General features: G+C 39.6%; 1 protein-coding gene across 1 annotated transcript in view; it reads right to left on the reverse strand.

Moving 5' to 3' along the window:
- The window catches only part of Trip11 (thyroid hormone receptor interactor 11), a 65,113-nt gene extending 38,535 nt beyond the window's left edge, over nucleotides 1–26,578 (reverse strand). Inside the window, exons 1-4 of the mRNA XM_003462655.5 lie at nucleotides 25,565–26,578; nucleotides 20,965–21,023; nucleotides 8,537–8,647; nucleotides 3,532–3,810 (exon numbers count right to left, since the gene is read on the reverse strand). Coding sequence (XP_003462703.1) covers nucleotides 3,532–3,810; nucleotides 8,537–8,647; nucleotides 20,965–21,023; nucleotides 25,565–25,703 — 588 coding nt within the window. The 5' untranslated portion in view covers nucleotides 25,704–26,578. The remainder of the gene's footprint in view (nucleotides 1–3,531; nucleotides 3,811–8,536; nucleotides 8,648–20,964; nucleotides 21,024–25,564) is intronic.
- Between the last annotated feature and the right edge of the window lie 45 nt (nucleotides 26,579–26,623).

Raw genomic sequence — 26,623 nt, forward strand, 5'->3', positions numbered from 1 at the left:
ATTACAGAGTAATACACAATAAAAAAGATGACCTAGTCAAGAATTTGCTAATTGGAGAAATAACGTTGTATAAAATAAAGGCAGAGAAGAGGAGAACAGAGCTCCAGAGATCCAGCCATGGAGGGACTCAGGCAGCTTATTCGCCCGCCCTCTTGGTAAGCGTCTGCAGCTTGGGCCTGGAGAAGAACCATTACCTGTGAGCCTACTGCCACACGAGCTGAAAATCAAGCACCCTTCTCCCACCTGCCCGCTCCCCGCTTAGCTACTGGGGATAGATATTTCAACATCTCTGGGGAGGATGACCATATGCAGTAAAACAAATACGGGGATTTCCTTCTATCTGCTGTTTGAAGGCAAAGGTTGTTTTCACTGTTTTGTTATGTTTCTTTTGCTCTATTCAGTATTCTCAATTGGTTTTACAATGTTCTATTTTTGGTTTGATTTTACAACATGTAACTGACTGGACAGCTATTGTTAAGTTAAAGAGATACACCATAGTACTTATTACTACTATCCCAATATCCTACTGTGAAATCCTGTACCAATTTCACTGCATTGTCTCGATTGGCTTTGTTCTGTCTTGTGCTATTGCATTTTTACTACTTTCAAAATTAAAAAAAAAATACATGTTGAGACTCATGCATGTGTAGAATCTATAAACAGTTTATGAGAACTGATCTTATGACAACTGATGAAATGAACAGATACTTTGAAGAAAAGGAGACACTAAAATAGCCAGTGCTGATCCTGGTGTGTCATAATGTGAAACCCAGCGATAGTGTTATTCTTTGTTCAGAGTGATATTAACCTGCTTGGGTTTATTCAAAGTCAACATAATTGAAGATACGGGTAACTGCATATATGTTTAAGTGTATAGGATTGATAACCATATTTCTAAGTTTTTGTTGGATAGTTGAACAGAACTGATTGCAATCTCACTGTTTGAATCCCCACTTTATATGCTCCACTTTAGTATCTTAAACAACTACTTGTAAGAAGACAATCTGTAATCATCAACTAGTGATTTCTTACCGTTTATTTTTTCTTTGAAATTATGTATTATTTCTACCCGTTTTCTGTTTTTTTCAGTCTTTCTTTAAATTCAGTTTTAAAAAGAAGACACTACAGTACCCAGTGCTGATCACAGAGTGTCATGATGTGAAATTCAGCAATACTATTATTCTTTGTTCAGAATAATTTTAACCTGCTTTAGTTTGTTTAATCTAAACATAAATGAAGATACGGATAACTGCATGTATGTTTAAATGTATAGGATTGACAATCATGTTACTAAGTTTTTGTTGGACAGTTGATTAGAACTTTTTGCAGTCTCTCTGTTTCAATTCCCACTTTACATGTTCCATTTTTGTACCTTGAACAACTATTTGTAAAATGACAACATCAACTAGTGATTTCTTACTGTTTTTTTTTCTCTGAACGTATGTACTATTTCTACCTATTTTCTGTTTTGTTTAATTTTTCTTTAGATAAAAATTTAAAAAAAAAGATAAAGGCAGAAAAAGAGAATATTTTACTTATATTAACAAAATGTAAACAGGATGATAAGCAGTTTAAAGAAAATTTCTACAATAGGTTATCCAATATTAACACTGAAAAATTGTTTTTGAAATTATTTTGAAAAGGTCTCTATCTCTTCCTTAATATAGAATAATCTTTGGTTTGACAAGAAAATAAAAGGAATTTGGATTCTCTTCTTCTTCTTCTTCAGAGCTGTATGTTGTTCATTTATCCTTTAAAAATATTTTAACTGTCACCAAATAACTATGTATTAAGGGAATAATTAACATTATCATCTCAAATATTTATCACTTCTTTGTGGCAAGAACATCCAAAGTTCTTTCTTCTATTTTGAAGTACACACCATTATCAATGGTTACCTTATTGTATAAAAGACCAGAACTAATTTTATACCACTGACCAAACTGCCTAGCTCCTCTGTACTACACACCCACTCCTCTAAAAAGCACTCACTTAACATTATTAACAATTACTAGATAACACATTAATGAGTCAATGACCTGAAAGACAAAATATAGTACAATGGAAAGAACACAAGATTTGGAGTCAAAAAATATATATTTAGTGCCAGGCGTGGTGGCACATGCCTATAATCCCAGCACTAGGGAGGCTGAGGCAGGAGGGTCGTTGCAAGTTTGAGACCAGCCTGGGCTACAAAGTGAGCTCGAAGCCAGCCTGAACTACATAGTGAAATCGTTGTCTCAAAAAGAAAAAACAAAACAAAATGAAATGAAAGAAATGTACTTGACTCATAATTTTAATCACTAAGACAATGAGTATATTATTCTTGGCAATAACTAAAATAGAGGTAATGAATACTTTACATAGTTACTAAAAATAATATATATCTACATATATAAATAATTTTCATTGTGACTAGCTAGAAAATTAAGGCCCCTACAAAGTCCCAATTATGCTTTTTTCACCTTTACATTTCAATACAGGTCTGTCACAAACTAGGCACTCATGATGTGCTAAAGTGAAAATACAAAAATCCTGTATCTTCCCTTAGGATTTTAAGAGTAAAATCCAACCTTAGCAACTTTTCTTGAAATATGTGGCTCCTATGAGCAGATCACCTGGGAGTATTTGTTTGTTTGAATGCAGTTTCTAAGGTTCTAAAATAGACTCTGAAATCAAAATCTCTGAAGGTGGGACATGGAAACTACAATCCTGTCAAGTTCTCCAGGTCTCTTCCAATGAAGTGAAGAGTCACAGCTTTTTTGGTGACAAGCTGGACAGACACCCTCTGTCTATTTTGGACACTAGGAATGTCTAACAATGTTGGAGATAAGGAGGTAATTTTAACTGGTAAGATTTGTCCTTTCCATAAAATATATTCACAAAATGAGAGAAAGTATCTTACATATATACTTTTGCTTCTTTCTTGTTCTGATGAAGAAACCCAAATGAACAACGTACCAATTTATTCCAAGTCTCATGTCTACCAACAAATTCCAGAATACCACATAAAGAAATCTAATATGTATGAATAAAAATGTTCCTTGGAAGAAAGCTTAGAGCCCAAAATACAAAGTATTTAATTCCTAATGCATGCGAACCAACAAAAAATAGTTTAACACATTTTATAGTATCAGTCCCCAGATTTTCACTGTACACATCACTAACACTAACAAAACCGCAGCCCACATCCAGGGAAGCCGCATCACACACAGCACCTGGGAGCCTTGGTGTCCCCACCAGAGAAGACTCGGAGTTTCTAGGAGAAGAGGAGATGGCTAAAAACGACTTGGTAGCTTTAAATGTTTTTCAAAACGTTTCCTCAAACATTGTACAGAAAGGGAAACTGAAGCCGAGAGAAAGGCAACCCACAAAACCGTTTCACCACTGGCTGAATCGCAAGCGCAATGCAGGCTTCTATTTCCTGGTCTAGGAGCATATCCCATACCAAACACTCTACATGTAGCTTCCTGGATAGCACCCCTATTTTTACCTACGTCAAGTTTTTAAAACTCATCCAAATTGACCTACCTGGGCAACCCGCCTCCAGTGGCCAACCTCAGATTCAAGTCTTGAGACTTCATTGGACAATCTGTTTATTTCCTGTTGTGATGAAAGCAGGTCACCAAAGTCCATGTCATCAGCATACATGGCCGAAGCACCGTGATGGATCGCATAGCTGATGGAGGATGATGCAGTGGGTGCTGCTACCCCGCCGGCCCCTGCAGGCACTGCCTGAGCAGCTGGCTGCAGCTTCAGCAGCTCGTCCTGCAGTGCGCTCTGTCTTGCTTTAAGATGGCTGATCTCTACCTATATATTTATAATTTAGAGAAAAGACTTTAAAAAAAAATTGACCTCTTTATAGATCCCTAATATTAAATAGTACAATGATGTATCTAAGATTATCCAGCAACAATATGCTAGATAATATAATATGCTAGTTACTAAGTTAATCCATATCTTCCGTAACATCCTAACTTTAAGATATCCTAAAAAAAAAAAAAAAATACCACAGTTAAAGCACAAATGTTTCAAACAGTATAAAGATCAAGATTTCACTAATAAGTTAGCTAAAGCTTTAAAGTTCTCAGATTGGCTTTGCTCCTATAGTCTAAAAGGCAAGGTGGAGAAAACCATGAAGTACTGGGCTCTAAACTGCAGAAACAGAAAAACCACCCATTCAAAGAAACAGAGAACTTGTTTTTCCTGTTTTTAGAATCTTATTTCCTTTCTTTCTTTAGACATGATTTTTTCTTTCCTCTTTATTCTTCACTGGTTTACAGAGGCTTGGGGTATTTTTTTTTCTTTCCTACTTTTTTTTTTAACTCCAGCCATCTGTTAATCCTTTCTTAACCATTCTCCTTGTTCTTTGTTTTCTTTTTTTTTGTTGTTGTTTTGTTTTTTTCTGTTATCTTTTATTTCCCATTTAGAAATTAGATAAGTTTTTCTATCCTTAATCTAATTCTACAAATACCCTTCTACTCAATAAGATCCTTTGATTGGCCAGGCGTAGTGGCACAAGGTTTGTACCTTGTAATCCCAGCACTCAGGTGGCAGAGGCAGGAGGATTGCTGAGCTCGAGGCCAGTCTGGGCTGTAGTGACAGCCTCTCTCATTTCCTGTCCAGCTTCTCATCTCCTATTGTTTATTTTTCAAATTTTTCCTCTACTATTCTTCTGTTCCCAACCTCTAGATTTACCTATATATGAATTACCAAAGCTAAACCAAGAAGATAAAATTCTGAATATGCCAGGTATGGTGGTCATGTGTGTAATCCCAGCACTCAGAAGGCTGAGGCAGGAGGATTGTTATGAGTTGAAGGTCACCCTGGGGTATATAGTGAGTTCAAGATCAGCCTGAATTACATAATGAGATCGTGTCTCAACAAAAATACAAACAAAATATCCTGGATTCTCCAATATCAGACAATGAAATTGAAGGGAAAATATTATCAAGTAAAAAAAGCTCAGGTCCCAATAGATTCAAGAACTTTACAGAAGATCTAATGCCAACATTCCTCAAACTCTTTAACAAATTGAAAGGAAAGAAGCAGCACTTGGGAGACTGAGGCAGGAGGATCACCTAGAGCTGAGGCCTAGAATAGCAAAAGCAATCCTGGGCAATAAGAGCAAGGCAGGAGACATCACAAGCCCAGACTTCAAGTTATACTACAAATATTCCTCATTTAATGAGCTGTTTAACAACTGTTTAGACTTACAACACATCTTTTTTTGTGTGCATTTTTGTACATCTTGTTTACAGAGCCTCAGTGTCTTTTTTGTACAGTCTACCTTGTTTATGCAATATGCTAACTCTGCTGATCATACTGTATAGTACTGTAGTTTCATGTTTTACTGTACCTTACAATACTGCATTAAGAGTTATGCAAATAAAAGCAAAGTTATGGAGTTTTCTTTGACCATTTCTTTGTTCTGAATATGTATTATAACCTACATACTACATACAATTCCTCAGTTAGCAACCAATTCAGTTAGCAACCTAGGAGCAGGAATGGAACTTGGTCATTAAATAAGTAACTCAATGGATCAAAACAGAGCATGTAGAGCCAAGTCCAGGCATCGTCAGCTACCTTATTTTTCACAAGGGGGCCGAAAACTTACACTGGAGGAAAAATAGTTTCTCTAACAAACAGTGATGGGAAAACTCATTGTCTTCATAAAGATTGAACCTAAACCTATATCTCTTACCATGTATTATGTAAACTAAAATTAAAACTGATCAAAGATGTAAGTATTAAAACAGAAACCTACTGAAAGATAAAATAGACAAAGTCTTGAAAGCAAGACAAGGCAAGGACCTAGGCATAGACAAGGACTTTTTGAATAGAAGAAACCCAATGGTATGATCAAGAATCAACAAATGGGATCATAGCAAATTAAAAAGCTTCACAGCAAAAGAAGCAACCAACAGAGTACAGAGACAACCTCCAGAATGGAAAAAAATCTTGTCAGCCACTCCATAGAGGACTAATACATAGAATAAATATAGCACTCAAAAAAATCCACTCCTTTGTTTTGACTGATTTTCCTCTATTCTGTTATGCTAGATAGTACCAAGTTTGAAAGTCTAGGCAACAACTATGAAGACAATAAGATTCATTGTGACGCCCATTCTGGTTGACTATTATCTTCTTTTGAAGTCCTCTAATGTCTCCAATGTTTTGGTTTTATTGGTCTTATTCTTTACTGTTTTGTTCATTTTATTATAACTGATGATATAGGCAATTCTTCTTAAGATAGCAAGAGGCATTATAGTAACCATTGTTGATCACCTTATATTTTGTTTTTACATTATGTATTATGTCCATCCTTTTGATTTGACTGACTCTGTCCTGGTATGTCACATTTGGTTTTACTTTCTTCAAAAAAAAGTAGTAAGAACTGTGGGAGTAATAAAACCCAAAATGTGTAATTGTCATTGTACAAAAGACAGGAAAAGAAAGTTCTCTAAAAGATATAACTGCATATATATTTAAGTGTATAAGATAGATAACCATATTACTGAGTTTTGTTGGATTATTGAACAAAACTGTTTGCAGTCTCACTGTTTGAAAGTCCCCTCTATATGCTTTAATTTTGTAACTTCAACAACTATTTCTAAGATGACAATATGTAATTAACTAGCGATTTCCTACTGTTTATTTTTTCTGAAAGTCTGTATAACTTGTACCCTTTTTCTGTTTTTTTTTTCTTTTTTCTCCTTAAATTAAAAAAAAAAAAATTTAGATTCCTTGACAACAAACGACCACCCAAAAAAATGGGCAACTGAAATGAACAGCTTCTCAAAAGTACTACAAATGGTAAATAAGTACATGAAATGTTCAACATCACTGGTCACTAGAGAAATGCAAATTAAAATAACACTGAGATTCTATCTTACTCCAGAAAGAATGGCTATCATTAAGAAATCAAAAACTATTACTACTAGTGAGACTGCAGGGAAAATGGAACCCTTCTACACTGCTGGTGGGAATGTAAACTAGTACAGTCATTATGGGAGTCACCTGAAGACTGGTCAAGAATCTAAAACTAAAACTGAAACATTTGACCAGCACATTTCACAATAGCTAAATCTTGGAAGCAGCCTGTATATGCATCGCAGATGACTGAATAAAGGACATGTGGCATTTATTCACAATGCCATAATAAAGGATAAGTTGGAGCCATTTGTAGGAAAATGGATGTGTCTTGAGATCATAACGTTAAGTAACTCAAACACACAAGCTTAAATACTGGGTGGTTTCTTTTATATAAGAAACCCAAATTAAATAAAGAACAAAATAAGATATAGATAATAGGAAATTAAAGAATGTTTCCCAGAAGAGTTCTTCAATTATTAATCCAAACATTCCGTTTCTGCATTTTGTGATGTTTATAATATTTGACAGCTATTTAAAAATGTAGGGGCAAAGTCAGCACCTCCCAAGAATTTACCACACTGGGACTGAGAGGATCCAACAAGAAGCCAACCAGCCAGCCCTTCTGGTAAGCCATACAAGCCATGTGGCTTCTAGGAGAAAAGTCAGTGTCTCTCGTGAGCCTATCCCACCCCTATGTCTAGTCATCCTGTGTCTGTTCCCCTCCCCCCAACAAGCAACTCGCTGGTTTGGAGCAAAGGCTGAGTTGATAGCAATAAGGTACATAAAGCAACTGAATGCTTGCATTGTCTGGTTGATTTTGCAGACCTGGGGCCAGCAGTCTGAGCATCTCTTGGGATGATGACTATGCAATATAGCAAATACGGAGCATTTCCTTCTATATTGTCTTTGAAGTCATATATTATTCTCACTGTTATGCTTTATTCTGATAGTTTTGCTTTACTCAATATTCTGTTTTGATTGGTTTTATTCTGTCTTTGGTTTGATTTTTCTATACCTGATGGAATGGACAACTATTGTGAAGATAACAAGATATACTATGGTAGCTATTGTTGTTTTCCTAGTATCCTGATTTGAAGCTCTGTACCAATTTTGCTGCTTTGTTTTGGTTGGCTTTATTCTGTTTTGTTTTGTTGGATTTTACTATCTTTAAAATTTTTAAAAAGTGTTTTAAATATATAAGCTTTAGACTTCACTAACCAGTGTTCTTTCTCTGTTCACGATAATATTTTGGACTTTTATCAAATAGACTTTTGGATGTGAAAAAAAATGGGTTTGGTATTCCTATGTAAGGGGGAAGTACAGATAATTTCTTAGGACTCTGTAATTACCAAATCATAATGCTGATGAAAACTGTGTCAGTCTATGCTCTCAAAACTTTCTAAATCAAGTCTTTTTAGATAAAACAGTGTGCCCACAGTTATTAGCCCAAATCTTAGAAGGAAATAACTCAGCTACACATGGTGGTACAAATCCCAGTCTCAGTACTCTGGGAGGCTAAGGCAAGAGAATCACAAGTTTTGACCCAGCCTGGCAAATTAGAAAGAACCTATCTCAAAATAAATAATACCAAAATAAATATGAATACCAAATAATACCAAAATAAATATGAATACCAAAATAATACCAAAATCTTTACCTCTTTCTGTTGCAATTGATTTCGATAACTTGTAGACTGCTGCTTTATTTGAAGTTCTGATGCTTCGTGCTTCTCTTCTAGGTCACTACAAAGTTTTTTAAGTCTTTCATTCTAGAAGAAAAGAAAAAAGTATTTTCAACAAAAGGATTATGTTGTGATCAGGATTTACAATGGAAAGATTTAATCCAGGATGTGTAATTTACAGGATTATTTTATAATATTCACCCAAAGAGTCAAATGCAAAGGAGTACAGGAGATTTGTTCACACATTAGAGACCCAAAGAATCCAGCTGAGGGTCTGGAATCCATGACAATGCCCTCCACAAGTCCAGCTAGAGGCCTAGAGCCCACAACAATGTCTCACGCAAGTCTGTATCAAGGATCTGAACTGGGAAGGCCCAAAGGTCAGTGGTGGAAGCACAGAAAGTCTGAGGCAGCGGGATAAAGGATCTGTGCCAGCAGGTTGAGGGATGGAGCCAGGAAATAACACTCAAGGCAAGGACGAAAGCTGCAGCTGTCTTCAGCAACAGCTAGGACCCAAGCTCCTCTGAAGAGAATATCCAAGTTCATATCAGGAAGCCAGGATGATGAGCTTCTCCAGGAGAATCAACAGCGCACCATCCTCTGCTCCAGTTATCTTTTCATGCTGTTGGAACAATCCTCAGGTGGGCCTTCCACACCCAGCACCACGCTGACTTCGTTCAACTGGGTGTTACTTAACCCACCACAAATCACAAGTATAACTCGTTAGTAATGGTTATATGCACGCCACACTTATGTGTAAAAACATACTTTTCATACAAGTACCAAATGTAAGTCTCAGATAAAATTCTGTATTTTCAAGATAAAAAGTTACAAAAGCATGTTTATACAGATATGCCTAATTGTAAACTAAAGGGGGAATAAAGATTTTGCCACTTTGAATTTCTGCTAAGAAGCTCCTGCCTAAGATTCTCTCATTTTTATATACCCAGTGCCCAGCATCTAGTAGGTAGAACATGTCCAGAAAATGAATGAAGAGATTACATGTTAAAACAGTTGTGTTTTTTCCCTAAATGGTAAAATTTTTATTAAATTATACGTATTTTTTAAAATTTTATTTTGAAAGTATACAACAGAACAAGACAGAATAAAGCCAACTAAGATCGTACAGTGAAATTGGTACAGAACTTCACAGCAGGTTACCAGGATAATAGTAATAGGTATCACAGTATATTTTGTTATCTTTATAACAGTTGTTCTTTCAATCACATATGTCAAAATGAGATGAAATATAGAACACTATAGAACTTATCAAAACAGAATATTGAATAGAGCAGTACCATTAATCAGAAAAGAGCAAAACAGTAATGAAAATACTTGCCTTCAAAGAGATGGTAGAAGGAAGTTCCCCTTATTTGCTATGGTCAACCTCCCAGGAGATGCTCAGATTTCTGGTTCTCATTTGATAATGGGGAGACAGAAGTGGGATATTTGACTCTAGGCTGTGCATCAGTAGGTTCACTATTGCTTAGCAGGGAGGCAGGCTGATTGTTTGGTTTTATAGCGTCCTAAGTTCCAACATGGCACGGATCTCAGGAGCTGCTGCTGGTTCTCCCCCTGGAAGGGCTGCAGTCTGCCAAACTGCCACCCATTACCAGGGAGGAGAGGTGCTTGCTTGGCTTGCCAGTGTCCTAAATTCCAACATGGCGCGGATCTCAGGAGCTGCTGCTGGTTCTCCCCCTGGAAGGGCCCCAGTCTGCCAAACTGCCACCCATTACCAGGGAGGAGAGGTGCTTGCTTGGCTTGCCAGTGTCCTAAGTTCCAACATGGCACGGATCTCAGGAGCTGCTGCTGGTTCTTCCCCTGGAAGGGCCCCAGTCTGCCACACTGCCACCCATTACCAGGGAGGAGAGGTGCTTGCTTGGCTTGCCAGTGTCCTAAGTTCCAACATGGCATGGATCTCAGGAGCTGCTGCTGGTTCTCTCCCTGGAAGGGCCCCAGTCTGCCACACTGCCACCCATTACCAGGGAGGGGAGGTGCTTGCTTGGCTTGCCAGTGTCCTAAGTTCTAACATGGCGTGGATCTCAGGAGCTGCTGCTGGTTCCTGCTTGGCTTGCCAGTGTCCTAAGTTTCAACATGGCGTGGATCTCAGGAGCTGCTGCTGGTTCTCGCCCTGGAAGGGCTGCAGTCTACCACACTGCCACCCATTAACAGGGAGGGGAGGTGCTTGCCTGGCTTGCCAGTGTCCTAAGTTCCAACATGGCGCGGATCTCAGGAGCTGCTCCTGGTTCTCCCCCTGGAAGGGCCGCAGTCTGCCACACTCTTAAATTATATTTTTAACCTGTAATACTAACTACTTAAGCACTTAAGGCAGGAAGATCTCAAATTTAAGGTTAGCCTGGACAACTAGCAAGATCCTTTCTCAAAATAAAATTAAAAGTGTGGAGGTGTGGAATGTAGCCCAACATTCCCTGGATTCAACTCACAGTTTGAAACCAGGAAAAAAAAAAAAAAGATTTTTGGTTGGAGTACAATTAAAGACTCACATTATTTGCTTCCCTGTCCTCCAGGTTCCCTGAGGTACCTCTAAAAATCCCCATGTGAAAACTAACAGCAGAACTGTTTGAAAAACGACTGTTACAAGTATATGAAGAAGGAATTGAGGGTGCAGCTCAGCAGTAAAGTATCCGCCCTGCATACATGTGGCCCTGAGCTTGACCCCCAGTAGCGCAGCAAAAAAGTATACAACATAGTCTTAAATAAAATTTGGTGATCCTAGACATCACAGACTTTGTTGATAGGGAAAAAAATGACAAAATTACTCAAATCTTATGTACCTAATTGATAAATTATCTGTTATTATTCCTTGATATTTGGATGAATATAATTAGAACATATTGGAACAAGACAAACTGACCCTACAAGAGTTTAAAGAGTACAGCTAAGAATTTACTAAGCATTTTGTCGATATATCTACAATCACAATGTAGCCACGTTGACTGAGGAAAAGCAATGGACAGTGGGGTGGTGAAGGTGAAGATTTTTCCACTTTGGAGACATCATCTGTATTATTTTTAAGTTCAAACAACTTCTATGTGAAAAGCCACTTCCGGTAGAACATGGCGGACAAATAACAGCAGCCACGGAGGCTCTCTGAGATTACCAACTTAGAATCCAGGAGTGGTGCCGTGTGAGGAGTCCCACACGAGGGGAGATGTACCTTGCCAACCCAGGAACAAAGTAAGCTGAGAGAAACCAACTGGAAATGCAATCCTGATGCTATAACAGGAACAGATAAAATCTCAGTGCGGAAGCTGGATCCCGTGCCACTGGAAGCCACAATTTGAATTTCCTGCTGCCGATACTGTGTCCCAATCCGCACAGCAGAGAGAGAGGCGTGCCAAAGCTCTGAGAGCGGGAATCGGCCCAAATGGCGTTGAGAGCGTGACTGGCAGGGAGCCCTGCATCGACCTGCAGAGAGTGAAATGGGGACCCTTTCATAGACTAGGAGGCTCCAACAGAGGACATTCTGGGAACGGGCAGACTAGCCGGAACATAGTCCTGCAGTGACTTTAGTCGCATATTCCCCACATATTCCCCTCTCAAGCGGGAGTGGTGGGGAGCGCTTGGCCTGGTGACTCCGCGGACTAAGATCCTGTAGGCTAGCCCAAATTAGGTCCCTGTGCCTGGCGGTGCACCCTAGCAGTGAAACATTCAGTAGGTTGACCTGGAGGGGCGGGCCCAGCAGAGGCTGCCCAGGTCTGTGTCTCCCTAGTACACTGCAGTGGGCGGGAACACCTAGCCGGCGGATTCAAACAAACTGCCACAGACAAAGAGAAAAAAAAAAAAAAAAAACTGAGCCTCCTACATACGCTTGTATGGAAGGAACAAAAAGTATGGGAAAAGGGAACAACAAGAAAGGCTCCTCAGTCCCCAATCCTGAGAACACTGATCCAGGAAAGGTAAAAGCAAAAGAGAATGAAGACAGAAAACATGCAATATCAGACACGGCACCTATAGATATAAAGCGGTATCTCCGGAACCTCATAGAGAAGTTCAAAAATGAAGTATTTAATGAAATAAAGCAAGAAATAAGTAGAATAGTTAGAGAAATGCTAAGCACCACCCAAGAAAAAACAGATGGTGGAATGGAAGAACAGAAAAAAAGGGGAGAATTGTTTGATGGAGAAAATGGAGAAAACATAGAATACGTGAAGCAGGTTCACAGAGATTACCAGGAAACTAAAAACTCTATTGAAAGCTGGTATAACAGCTTGAAAGAAACTAAGGATAGATTATCAGAACTGTAGGACAGATTTGTAAGGTGGGAGCATGAACTGAAAAACTTCTTAAAAATAACAAGAAAACAAAGCAATAATACAAAGACTAGAAGATGACAAGAGGATCTATAACTTAAGAATTAAGAACATAAAAGAAGAAGTAGGGACTCAAACAAATGAACTACAAAAGCTATTCACAGAAATAATCCAGGAGAATTTCCCTAATTTAGCAAAAGGTAAAGATACTCAGATGTATGAGGCATACAGGACCCCAGCCACCTACAACCCAAACAGAGCTATACCCAGGCATATAATAATCAAAATTCCAGGAATCCAATATAAGAACAGAATATTAAAAGCCATCAGAGACAAGAAACAGGTCACTTACAAAGGAACACCCATCAGAATTACAGCAGACTTCTCGGCACAAACCATCAAATCATGAAGAGCGTGGGGGGAAATAATTCAAGCTTTGAAAGATAATAACCTCCAGCCAAGATTGATATATCCTGCAAAACTGTCCCTAGAAATTGATGGAAAAACAAGGTGCTTCCAGGATAAAGAGGAACTAGGGGAATTTGCAACCACCAATTCAACTCTACAGAGATTACTGCAGGATATTCTAAAAATGAAAAATACCAAGATTCCAGAAACAGTGGCAGAGCGGCCACAATGAATGGAGCAGAAAGTGAAATGAAAAGGACAAACTGACAACTAGTGACAGAAAAAAAGCTCAGCAGAAATGAGGCAGAGAAGGTTGGATAGTAGGAAGAGCCATTTTGGAGAAAACAAGACATCATAATAGGTAGTGCTGATTTAATATCCTCTTGTTTTGAAGTCCCATCAAGCTTTTGTTCTTCTGTCTCCATCGGTTTTAATGTGTTGTATCTTATTGGATTTTATTATATGTGATAATATAAACAAAAACGTTTATAGACAAGGAGATTATACAGAAACCATTGTTCATTTTCTGTTAGTTGATTCTAAATACCCTGTAATACTGTCATTCTCTTGAATGGTTTTACATTGTGATACGTTTGATGCTACAGTGTACGAAGTTATACCCAAAGATTTTAAGGGAAGAGACACTATGGTAACTACTATTGTGTCGAGATTATCTTGTGGTGAAACATTATTTCGCTTAAATGGCTGTTTTGACCAGCACTGTTTTGTTGTTATGCCCTCTTTTTTTATCTCAATCTTTTTATTATCTACTTTTTCATTTGTATCCTTTTAATTAAGGGAAAAATAAATAAAAAATAGCAGGATATATTATAGTAACCCACTTTGATTTCCTATTAACTTGATTTGAAACTCTGTATTGCTCTCACCATCTTGTTTTGACTGATTTTCCTCTATTCTGTTACGCTAGAGAGTACCAAGTTTGAAAGTCTAGGCAACAACTATGAAGACAATAAGATCCATTGTGACGCCCATTCTGGTTGACTATTATCTTCTTTTGAAGTCCTCTAATGTCTCCAATGTTTTATTGGTCTTATTCTTTACTGTTTTGTTCAATTTTATTATAACTGATGATATAGGCAATTCTTCTTAAGATAGCAAGAGGCATTATGGTAACTATTGTTGATCACCTTATATTTTGTTTTTACATTATGTATTATGTCCATCCTTTTGATTTGACTGACTCTGTCCTGGTATGTCACATTTGGTTTTACTTTCTTCAAAAAAAAGTAGTAAGAACTGTGGGAGTAATAAAACCCAAAATGTGTAATTGTCATTGTACAAAAGAAAGGAAAAAAAAGTTCTCTAAAAGATATAACTGCATATATATTTAAGTGTATAAGATAGATAACCATATTACTGAGTTTTGTTGGATTATTGAACAAAACTGTTTGCAGTCTCACTGTTTGAAAGTCCCCTTTATATGCTTTAATTTTGTAACTTCAACAACTATTTCTAAGATGACAATATGTAATTAACTGTGATTTCCTACTGTTTATTTTTTCTGAAATTCTGTGTAACTTGTATCCTTTTTCTGTTTTTTTTTTTCCTCCTTAAATAAAATTTTTTTAAAAAGCCATGAAAATTATGATTTAAGGAGATTAGATGAATTCCCAAAGAAAATCAATGAAACAAATCAAAGGAATAATTGCAACATCCACAGATCCTAGTTTGGGACTCCACCCCTAGAAGTACCCTTGATTAAGATAACACTAGTTATCTTCAGCAAGAGTAGTGAGAACGTTCACGTAACTGTCTTCTACTGGCTGTTTTGCAACATTTTCTGTGAGCTATTAATATGAAAAATATCATACATAACTGAGCCACAATATACTGAAGTCAAAATGTGTTTTTAAAAGTGCACTTTAAACTTTTTCACATATAAATACCTACAGTTATTTGTTTAACTCTGGAACTTAAAAACTTTGAAAGTGGTCAGAGGAGGGGCAGGAAAACTCTGAGTAATAATTAGAACTTAAAAACTTTGAAAGTGGTCAAGCAGGTGGCACATGCCTGTAATTTTAGCCCTTCAGAGGCTGAGGGAGGAGAACTGTCACAAATTCAAGGCCAGCCTGAACTACATGATGAAGTCCTGTCTCAAAACAATAGAAACTCTTTGAAAGTGGTCAGTACCTAATCAAAAAGGCTGAGGCCGGAGGATCACAAGTCTGATGCCAGCCTGGGCAATTTAGTGAAACCTTGCCTCAAAATAAAAATTAAAAAATGAAGCACACAAAAAGGTTGGGGATGTAGCTCAGTGCTACTGTGCTTGACTAACACAGGACCAAGGCCCTAAGTTCCACCCATAACTGTAAAATAAAACAAAAGCAGCACTGAAAAGAGCATAAATGAAAATAGACTTCTGAGGGCCTCCAATTCTAGTCAAAGTTCCTTCCTAAAGTCTGGCTACATTTCCATTCTTAGAGTTGATGACATACTTAAAATGTCAAAATATTCAATTCTGCTTATCCCCTGTGGTATACTCTCAGGGTCCACTGAAACTAGTTTTAATTTCTTTGTTAAGTAGTCCTAACTAGTTACAATGATAGAAATGTATGGCTCTTCTTTGTTAAGGGTTTTCCAACAGAGTAAGCTTGATTATTCTTTTTAATAGGCTAAAACTCATTCTCAAGCCAGGCCTGGTGGTACGTACATGTAATCCCAGCATTTGGGAAGTTAAGGCAGGACGATTTCTGTGAGAGCAAGGCCTCTGTGGGCCACAAAGCAAGTTTAAGGCCACTCTGCAAGCAAGACCTTGTCTCAAACAAACAAACAAACAAACCTTATTCGCTCTTGCAATTATCATAAAAGATACTGGACCATTTTATAAAACTACAAACAATTATGGGGTTGTAGTGATCTGAGGTTTTTCTTTCTTTTTTTTTTGGATTTTAAAAGATTTTACTTTTTTTAATCATCCTGAGGATTATTTTATCAGTATTTATTAAATATCCCCAGCTATGCTAAAAGACAATGCTAATAAGGAAATAGAAGACTCAACAGAATCACTGACAACATGCAATAGTGAAATAACCAGCTCTCTGGCTAATGTACATACTGCATCTCTTTTAAAAAGGCCGCACAAGCCTGGATACAACATATTTATCATGGTCCTCTTCTTTATTGCTTTCACTGAACACAGCTGGAAATTAAGGATTCTTCGTTTTCCGTACAGAAGGAGACATTTCATAACTGTAAGATGACTCAGCCAGGCAGTGGCACTCATCTGTAATCCCACCTGCTCAGGAGACTGAGGCAGAAGGATCAGATGTTGAAGCCCAGCCTGGGTAACTTAGGGAGCACCTGTCTCAGCGGAGGGGGAGGAGGGAGGCTGAGTACATAGCTTAGTGGTAGAGGATCTATACATTATGTGAGAAGTACCCCCCAACCATCAGCAGCCAAAACAAACAAACAAACAAACAAACAAACAAACAGACAGACAGACAAACATTTAAAAGGTAAATGTGAAGCAAAGAGATGGAAAGTAGGACTCCATCATTCAACAGTTATGCTGAAAGTGCAGAAGCAAATCTCCACGAGTCGTTATGTGGCAATATCTTAGATTATTTTCTAAAACTCAGGAACTGACAAGTAAACAATTTATTTCTGAGCACATAAAGGAAATATGACTTTCACATCAATTAATCATTCATTCAACAAGAAAATACCTTATTCTACAAGAGGCTGACAAAGCCCTGACCATCCCATTTTGCTACGTGAGTATGTCACACTTCTTTCATTATATGACACTTGTGAGCCAACATTTACTTGATGTGATTCAAGGTATGTCCACATACAAAGGTGACTGTAAGGAAATAGATGACATAGAAATGAAAAGAAGTTTAATGGAATAATCATTCTAATTGGTATTTATAAACCTAAGAAAAATGCTTTGTAATTATGGAGCAAAGCTGATAGCCACTTTGTCAAACAAAATCATTAGTAGGCAAAGTTCTCAAGAGTATCAGTTTAAAAAAAAAAACACAAATTGGGTTGGGGATTTAGCTCAGTGGCATAAGTGCCTGCCTAGTAAGCACAAGGTCAGAAGTAGTAATAACCCAAACCTGTTAGGCAGGTATCTAAAATCTGGAATCAGTATTTATGAGATAGATATGCTCTCATCTGTAATAAGAATTATGAATATACAGTATGCCTGTTTTAAGATAAGGTGTCACTATGTTGCCTACTGTGGCCTGGAACGCCTCGGCTCAAGCAGGCTCCCTGCCTCCGGCTCCTGGGAACCTGGGACTACAGGCATGCACCACTGCACCCAGCTTTACATGTTTTCAAAACAAAAGTCCAAATATGTACTAAAATTTGAATTTGCTATATTTAAATTATTAACATTTTTGATACAACTTTTCACCATCACTTTATTCATACCTATAATTTGTAAAACGACAATCTAAAAAAATTAAAAGGAAGCCACTGGATCAAGATGGTAAATGTGATGACTATTTTTTGCCTTACAGAGAATTAAGTTAGGTTGATTGCGGTTACCTGCTTCTAAAAAATTCTAACTAATTTAGTCACTTATACACAACAACATCCATGACAAACCTAATTTCCTCTGAAAAACATATTGCCTTTCCATACCCAAACCTTCTAAATAAAATAAACAGTGGAAGGATCACCTCATTCTCTTACGGCAGTGAGTCTTCAACAGGGCAGTCACATAAAGGGTTAGATGCAGGGACAGCAAACCTTTCAGAGCTCTCAAGGAAAACAGACACCTGGCCATGGCCCGTGAGCCCAAGGTTCACCCCAGTGGTGAATACATGAAGTCTGTACATAAGGTGAGAGTCACCTACACTTAAAATTACCTTAGAAAACAAAATCTTTAGCAGGCGTGGTGTACACACCTGTAGTGCCAGCACTTGGGAGGCTGAGACAGGAGGATCGCTGTGAGTTTGAGGTTAGGCTGGGCTATCTAGCAAGACCCTGTCCCAACAATAAATAAATAAATAAACAAACAAAAAGACCAGGCATGGGGTATACACCTGTAATCGCAGCTGTCGAGGCTGAGGTAGGATGATCACTGGGAGTTTGAGGACAGCCTGCCCTACCAAGGAAGTTCAAGGCCAGCCTGAACTGCATAGTGAAACTCTGTCTCAAAGAGTCAAAAAAAGAAAACCTTTGTTTTCCTCTAGTATTTAAGTACCTCAAAGTACTTTGGATAAGCACCAAATGAGGAAGTTGGCTTGCATTTAGGGATATGTTTTACCAAAAATAATTATTTCTAAACACTGGAATCATACTTGCCACGGTACAGTGATAATGCTGTAAGAGGTGTTCACAAAATTGAGCCTGATAGCACAGAAGATTTCTATCTCCCCTCTCAAATGCGACACAAAGAATTCAAAGCAGACATTCTCTGCGCAGGTTAACGCTCTTTACTTCCCTGAGTGCACACTGGAGAACTCCCCTGGGGTAATGCCAACACACATACTTCGGCTGTTTAGCTCCTCTGGGTGGCCCTGCACCAGTGAGTACTTTCCCAGGGATATCCTACCTCAGTCTTACAGAGAGGAACTATCAGGTCAGACGTCCCCAGTGCGCCTACCTACCTTGTAATTACTGCCAAGGTGTCCAAATGCGGCTAACCTGCTTTCTTCTAGGCTATAATGCTAACACAGTTCCTCTGGAGAGGTCCCTGCACTTTTAAATTCCACAATGTCCCATAATGTTCTAGACCAAAGCCTAGCGACACTGTCAGCAAGTATTTGCTTACACAGAGAGGAAGCACGCTTAGGCCAGTCCTTGCAGGCTACTAACATCAGGTGTTCTCTCACCCTTCTTACCCAGGGCTCACCAGAGGAGTTTCACTGTCCTTCCTAACGCCTCCCACTTTGAAACGCTTTCATGAAACGTCTTCATGATTTTCCTGTGAATACTTTTTGAGCTTTCCCCAGTTCTTTTAAACAATATGTTTTAGTCCATATGCCTAAAACTATTCACAATGACACTCATATTAAATAAAACAGTAAAAATTAATTTTCTATTCTTATAATATTTGTTATTCTTATACTCTTCTTTGTATTCAAATGTTATTTTTTAATGTTAGGAAATTTAAAAGTGTATTAAACAATCTTATTCTTCATATATATTTGATATTCTTCATATATACTTCATATAGTTAATAAATATACTGCAATTTAGCATATTGTAAGATCACAGTAAACCCTCTGTAATGGTAAATTTTGGCCACTGTTACTCCTACATTTGTTAATCTTCCTACTTCCAGTACACAGAAAGAGAGACAGGAATACAAAAAAACAGTAAACTGCAATGACATGTAAATGTACTTTTAATCTACGGGAGGCTTCTCCAAGCTAAAACACAACAACACAAACCCAAACAGATGAACAGGAAGACAGTAGCGGTGCACTGAGGAAGAGAGGGCCAAGCAGCGCGCGGCTGCGCACCTACAGTCCCGCGGTCCAGGAGGCCGAGGGAAGGGTCAGAAGCTGGGGCCACTATTAACCAGTAACAAATGCTCACGGGGCTGTGGGGAGTCAAAACCCTCTCCACCGCTCGTGGGAAGGTAGCCTGGTGTAACCAATGTGGAAACTCCTCAAAAACTAAAATTAGAGGCTGCATTTGACCCCGTTATCCCCTTCTCGATATCGTCCCAAAAAGTTAAAAGTGCCACACCTCCGCGGTATCCCCACACTCATGTTTACAGCGCCATAGCTTGTAATAGCTAAAACCTGGAAACAGCCCACATGCCCATCTCCCAGGAATGGATAAAGAAAACGTGGGATTTTTTTAATACAATGGAGTACCAGTCTGTCATAAAGAAGGATAAACTTGAAACATTTCTGGGTAAATGGACGCACTTCGAGAACACACTGTAAGTGAAATAAAGTGGACACACATGTTTAAATATCACAGTTTCTCTGGTAGGAGAATCTAAAAGGGTAAATAAGGACCCAAATGCACAATACACACTGGGAAACAGAAAAAAACATTCAAATGGGAATGAGAACACAGGAGGGGGAAGGGGAAATGAAGGATGGGAAAAGAAAAAAATATAAGGAAAAACAGAAACAAACCTTTTATAAATAAGGAGTTTAAAAGGGGTTGAAGAGAGGAGAGGGGAATAGAGAAAAAAGAAGAAATGAGATACATTACATACAAGTAAAGCTACCATGATGAATGTGCTCCTTATGTGTATCTAAAACATACCAATTAATTTTTAAAAAACTGGAAAAAAAACCCCAAAAGTTCAAAGCCTGCCTATATAACTTAGTAAGGCCTTGTTTGGAATTGAAACATAAGATGGATGTGGTAGTGCACTCCTGTAATCAACACTTGGGAGGCTGAGGCAGGAAGATTATTGCAAGTTTAAGACCAGCCTGGGCTGCATAGCAAGACCCCACCTCAAAAGAAAGAAAGAAAGAAAGAAGGCATAAGGATGTAGTGCAGTGCAAAGGTTCTGAGTTCAATCCCCACTGCCACAAAAAGGTGAGTTTGTTTGTTTGTTTGGGGTTTTTTGGTCTGTTCACACTTAATATTCTTCATATACACTTCATATAATTAATAAACTTGCCTTAGCCTCCCAAGGGCTGGGATTATAGGAGTGTGCCACCACATCCAGCTTTCAAAAAGTGTTTTTTAAAAAAGAGAAAACTGAAAGTGAGTAACTTTCATAGCCTCAAAGAAAAAAATCTAATTTTGAAAGTCGTCTTTAATATTCCTTACCTCTGATTTTAAGACTGCGTGGATGGCTTCAATTTCCTTTCTTCCAGAATTAGATAAATCTGTTATGAAAGAAACAGCATATATTGACTATTTGAGCAATACTGTATGAACAAGCAGGCAAATGGCCTTTTTTGTTCTTTGGCAGTGCTAGAGTTTAAACCCAGCCTTGTGAATGCAAGGCAGACATTCCCACTGAGCTGTGTCTCCCAGGCCTACCCAGGCATATTAAGACAAATATAGTTCACTGAATGTAAATTGAACACTAGGCTGGTAGGAAATTTATGTCCTCTATCTTTACTCTTTGGCAGTTTTCATTAATATTTTTCTTGTATGAAATTGGAGATTTTTGCAAATGTCATCATTAACTTATGCGGTAGTTTTAGAAGAAATTTGTTCAACTGGGGCTTAGTGCCTTATTTATAACTTCCACTATCCAACACTACCCAATAATGAATGACCTGTAAACAAGGAAGAAAAACAAAAAACGCTGAAGAGACACCTAAAGCAACACAAACAGAATCCTCATACATGGGGATGAGACTGATCTGGTTTTACACATTTCCATTCAAAAGTGGTGACAGCCCCACTGGCCAAAATAGCAGCACTGAATCTGTCAGGAATCAATGTCCCCAAGGCAGATGGGAGGGAGGGGGCTCTGCTGTTTTACTTTTTATTTTTTATTACTCAAAGCCCTTTAACACTATAAAAACATTTCTTGTAACTAAAGTTTAATTTTAAACAAATACAAGCAGCACAACTGTAAATTACAGTGACAAACGCTCTCCTTGTTTGACAATCATCAGGTAGGGCTGCTTCGGCAACTGTTTGTATATCTTGCTTGAAACTCTGAAAGAATCCTAATAGCTACTCTTCAGAGGACTAAGTATCTTTGGATCTGTTTAAGAAAACAGCTGTTAAAGGCAGCAGCTGTGTCCAGCAGGAATTTTAAAGCGTATGCACCACCCCTCCCCCATCCTCTCTCACCTAGCTTCACACAGATGTATAACTTTACCCGGATACGTGGCCTGGACTTTGTAAGTAAAGGGGAGATATTATGGCAGCCAAGAAATTCTGACTTTCTCAATGAGAGAAAAAATACCTACCAGATTTTAATGCTTACTATTTGCTAGGCACAGATCTAGACATTTTACATTCACCAATTCATTTAATGCTCTTAAACTCACAATTGGCACAATCATCCGGCCCACTCCCCTTTTTTGGTGGGGAGTGCACCAGAAATTGAACTCAGGACCTTGCACTTGCTTGGCAAGCACTGTGCCTATCACCTTCCAACCCTCCCCACTTTTCTTAACAGAGAAGGAAATTGGGCTTTTTGGAGGCTAATATTTAATAATTTCCTAATGATACAACATGTAATGCATGGAAATGGAGTTTCCATTCATGTCTATGTAATTTAAAAGCCCACGCTCTCAACAATGTCTAAGTCAATAAGTATGGCATTTGGTAGAATAGCAATCTTCTAATATTCTAAGTATGGATGATTTTCCAGTTCTATCAACTCTGCTATTTTGCAACTGTTTTCTTGTATATTACATTTCTGGGGAAAGTAGACACTCTAAATTCTTGTTGAATGAATAAATGAATGTTATTCTATTCTTTAATGATTTATAAAACCAACAAAACAGGTATGAAGCAAGTCCTACTGTATACAAAGGAAGCAGGATAAAAGTATTAAGTAGCTCAAGGGGAGATCTGATCATCCACTCACAAATTTTACTGAGCATCTATTATGTATCAAGGAGGACATCACACACTAGTAATATAAGGAGCAAAAAATATGTGGTCTCCATCCTTTGCTTCAAGGAAAAAGATGAAGTATAGCTCATCAGCACAGGCTGTCAGGGAGACAGCCACACACTTCTGCTAGGAACTCAGATCATCAGCTGTCTATGCACCTGTATGGCAGTTTAGAGCAGCTGCATCATCACAGGTGAGCAGGACTGTATAGGAAAATTGTTTCTGGGGAAAAGTGCAGTTAGAAAGAGAAGGAAAGGCTTCCCCTGCAGAGGTTTGAGTTATAAGGGTCCCTAAGTTCCACGTGCAGGAGCTCTTCAACAGGTGTACATGAAGGTGTGTAGACATGGCAATTAGTATCGCAACCACAAAAGGCAGAGTGAAGCCAGATGGGAAGGTCCTTCACCTTCCAAAGCTAAGAGATTTGGATTTTACCCTGTAAGTAACAGAGCAAGACACTTTTAAGAGTATTATTTTTGAACAGTATCTAGCAGTACAAAAAAAAAAAAAAAAATAGACTGAAACAAAAATGGGACACAAAACAGAAACTGTCCCTGGGAGAGATTATAAAGCTGTGATGACCTCTAGGCGTAATGGAGTGCACCTGTTATCCCAGCACTCAGGAAGCTGAGGCAGGGAAATAACTATGAGCGCAAGGTCAGCTTGGACTGCTGAGTGAGACTGTTTCAAAAAACAACCAAAAGAAAACAAAAGAAAAAGAAGAGTAATAGAGGAAAAGACAATTCTGACCAACTGGAAACAGATGAAAAAAATAAATAAATAAAAGAGAGCAAGGTCAGGGATTTAGCTCAGCAGCACAGAACCTGCCTGGCAAGCACTAGGTCCTGAGTTGGATTCCCAGAACCAAGTAAATAGATAAATAAATAAATGAGAAAACACGAAGATGACAAAAGGTCTTGTTGAGGAAGCTGAGTACTTAGCAAAATCATTAAGATTCAGACTATGGGAGCCAGGTGTGATGCCACAAGGCTTTAATGTGGGAGGCTGAGGCAGAAGGATCACAAGTTTGGGCCTACTCTGGGCAACTTGGTGATTTAATGAGACTTTATCTCAAAAAAAAAAAAAATAGAGAGAAAAGGCAAAGGAAAAGAAAGAACTGAGCAGGGATGCAGAGCAGTGGTAAAGCCTTAGGTTCAATCCCCAGTACTGGGAGGAAGGAGGAAAAGAAGGTAAGAGAAAAGGTAAGAAAGGCGAGTGCCAGAAGAACAAGGAGGAATAAGCCAGTGAACTGCACCCCACACCTGCCCCACATACGGGTGGGGGATGCCTAGTTTCTGGTGTTAGGTGAGCAGGACAGAGAGCTGCTCCCCGCTCTGGGACACACGGGGAGCCTCGTCATTTCCCCACAGTGATCGCTCCTCCTATGCTGCTGCCTGCCCTCAAGACGCTGTGACCTTTCCTGAACACACGCAGAAGGCCTTGAGTTCTCATCCCAAACCTGCCCCATCAGATGCTCCCCTCCCCCAAGGAAACCTGCGCACTCAAGGGAGTTCTGGCGGCTCCCGAGTCTTCCTCCTTCCAGACAGTCACCACACTGAAATTCTAGCTGCAAGCACTTTCAGAAGGCTGAGGCAGGAGGACTGCACATTTGAGGCCAGCCTGGGCTACCAAATGAGCACCAGGCTAGCTTGGACTATAGAGGTGGGAAAAAAAGACAACAAATCATGATTTAAAAGAGGGGGGGATCCTAGGAGTGTAGCTTAGTGGTAGAATGAATGCTTAGCATGCATGAGGCCCTGGTTCAAACCCCAGCTCGCCCATCACCACTGAGTATATGTAATTCTAGGTAAAAATTCAACAGTAAAACAAAACAACTTCAAAAATGAGTATGGTAGGGCCAGGGATTTACCTCAGCAGCATAAGTGCCTGCCTGGCAAGCACGCAGTCATGAGTTCGATTCCCAGTACCAAAAAAAAAAAAAGAGTCTGGTGGTGTATGGCCCACAGCTGTAGTGCTAGCACTCTGAAAGGATGAGGTAGGACGACTGTAAATGATCTTAACCTGGACAACTAAGCGAATCCTGCCCAAAAGTTTTTTTAAAAAATGTAAAGGGCAAGAATGCAGTTCAGTGCCAAGGTGTTAGGTTCAATCCCCACCAACCAGAACAACAAAAAGGGAAGACTGCTAAGGATCCCCAAGGAATGGAGTATCTTCCCTATTCTAATGTCAAAATATGGGAGAAACACACAATTACACACACAATTACACACACACACACACACACACACACACACACAAACCACTTTCAGCTGGAAAGCAGCAACGTGTCATCACAAGGTGCAAAACTATAAAAAAACTGAATAGAAAAACATAGCTATGTTTCACTGATAATATATTCAAGATATTAGGGGCAAGAGTTACCAAATCTTTTAAAATTGAGCTATTTCAGTTGTTACAAAAACATAAGAAAGTAAAACAGTAACTATCTTGATTGTTTTAACTCTGTCAAAGTAGAAGAAAATGATCAAAAAATCAGATCTGCTCCCAGACTGCGGGCAAAATCAAGGAGTAGGATGGGCGGAATCAAGCAAAAGGAAACTCTGCTCAACACTTTTCATCCTCTTTGGGATAAACTGTCTTCCACGAGAGGAAGAATTCCTCCCCAAGGCCCCAGTGGGCTTTCAGCACAAAAAACTGGTGGAGGAGACAAAAGGAGGAGCATACAGAAAAAGAGCAGAGTTCTGAATCAGCTGGTGTCTCCTGGAGGAAGGAGATGGGAACCAAAGGGGCGTCCCCAGGGTCCCAGGAATCAACCCCCCTCCCCCACACACACACTTACGCGCGCGCACACACACACACGCACGCACACCCCGCCAGCTGTTACCTTCCACTTCCTCGGTGCCCTCCATCAGCATATCCTTGGTGAAGTTTGAGATCTGGCCAGTGAGGGAAGCCAGGCTGCCCCCCACTTGACCCAGCGATTGGCCCAAGCCGGAGCCCAAGCCTCCAAGCCAGGACGACATCGCTGCGGGTTTCGGGAACCACCTAGTCAGCTCAGAGAAAAGCGCCCAGCGCGGCCAGACGCCCCCGCCGACTGTTCTGAGCCGTTGCGGAACGGAGTCCCGATCAACGTACTCCGGCTTGGAACCCCAAACGGGTCAATTGAAAACGCCAAGGCCCGATCCAGAGCTTCACCGGGCTCCCGCTTCTGGTGATACAGCCACACTCGCTGGGCCTCTGCTCATTCTCACGCCTTTCCGCCCTCCAGGCCGGCCACTTCTCCCTCAGCTTTAGTAACTTCCCCCGGTTCCGAGGGCTGGCCCTGCCAACTCGACGCTCGCCGCCATGACACCAGCCTTAAAACCGGCCGCAGATCATAGAGAGGCGCCGCGGTGGGGTAGAAGTGCTCAGCGAGGCAGCCGGACCTGTCATTGGCGCAAGGGAGGTTGGGATCGCGGAGGACAGAACGCGGCGGTCGGCCTCCTCCACGTAGCCTGTTGGGTTTGGACGCGAGAGGTGCACCCGGAAAAGAGCCTCTGGGCCCGCTGCGACGCTGGATGACTGCCACCTGAAGCTTGGGGTGCCCCAGGAACCCTGCGGACCGTCACTGCATTGTTGAAACAGTGTTTTAATCCGGACTATGCTCTAGAGGGCAGCGTTGCAAGGAGGCTTAGCCAGGTGGTTTCATCGCGAGGAAGCAACCTCAAAAGAACCCGCATCACTGCATCCCCTACTCTGCTGAGCTGCGCTTGCCAGACGCATATAGTAGGAGGACCTGAGACTACAAAGCTATATAGGACGGATTGCAAGTTGAAGCATTGGGCTGGAAGCACATTTATGATTACCTTTAGATGGTTTTCTAATTCTCAGTTGAAACTTTGCGTACTTTAACTGACGTACGGTGAGCTTTAATTCCTGAAGCAGACGTGTCCTTGAAGTTATA

Source organism: Cavia porcellus, unplaced genomic scaffold (assembly GCF_034190915.1).
Source record: "Cavia porcellus strain 051 isolate PalLab524CR breed Dunkin Hartley unplaced genomic scaffold, mCavPor4.1 scaffold_31, whole genome shotgun sequence".
NCBI classification, from domain to species: Eukaryota; Metazoa; Chordata; class Mammalia; order Rodentia; family Caviidae; genus Cavia; species Cavia porcellus.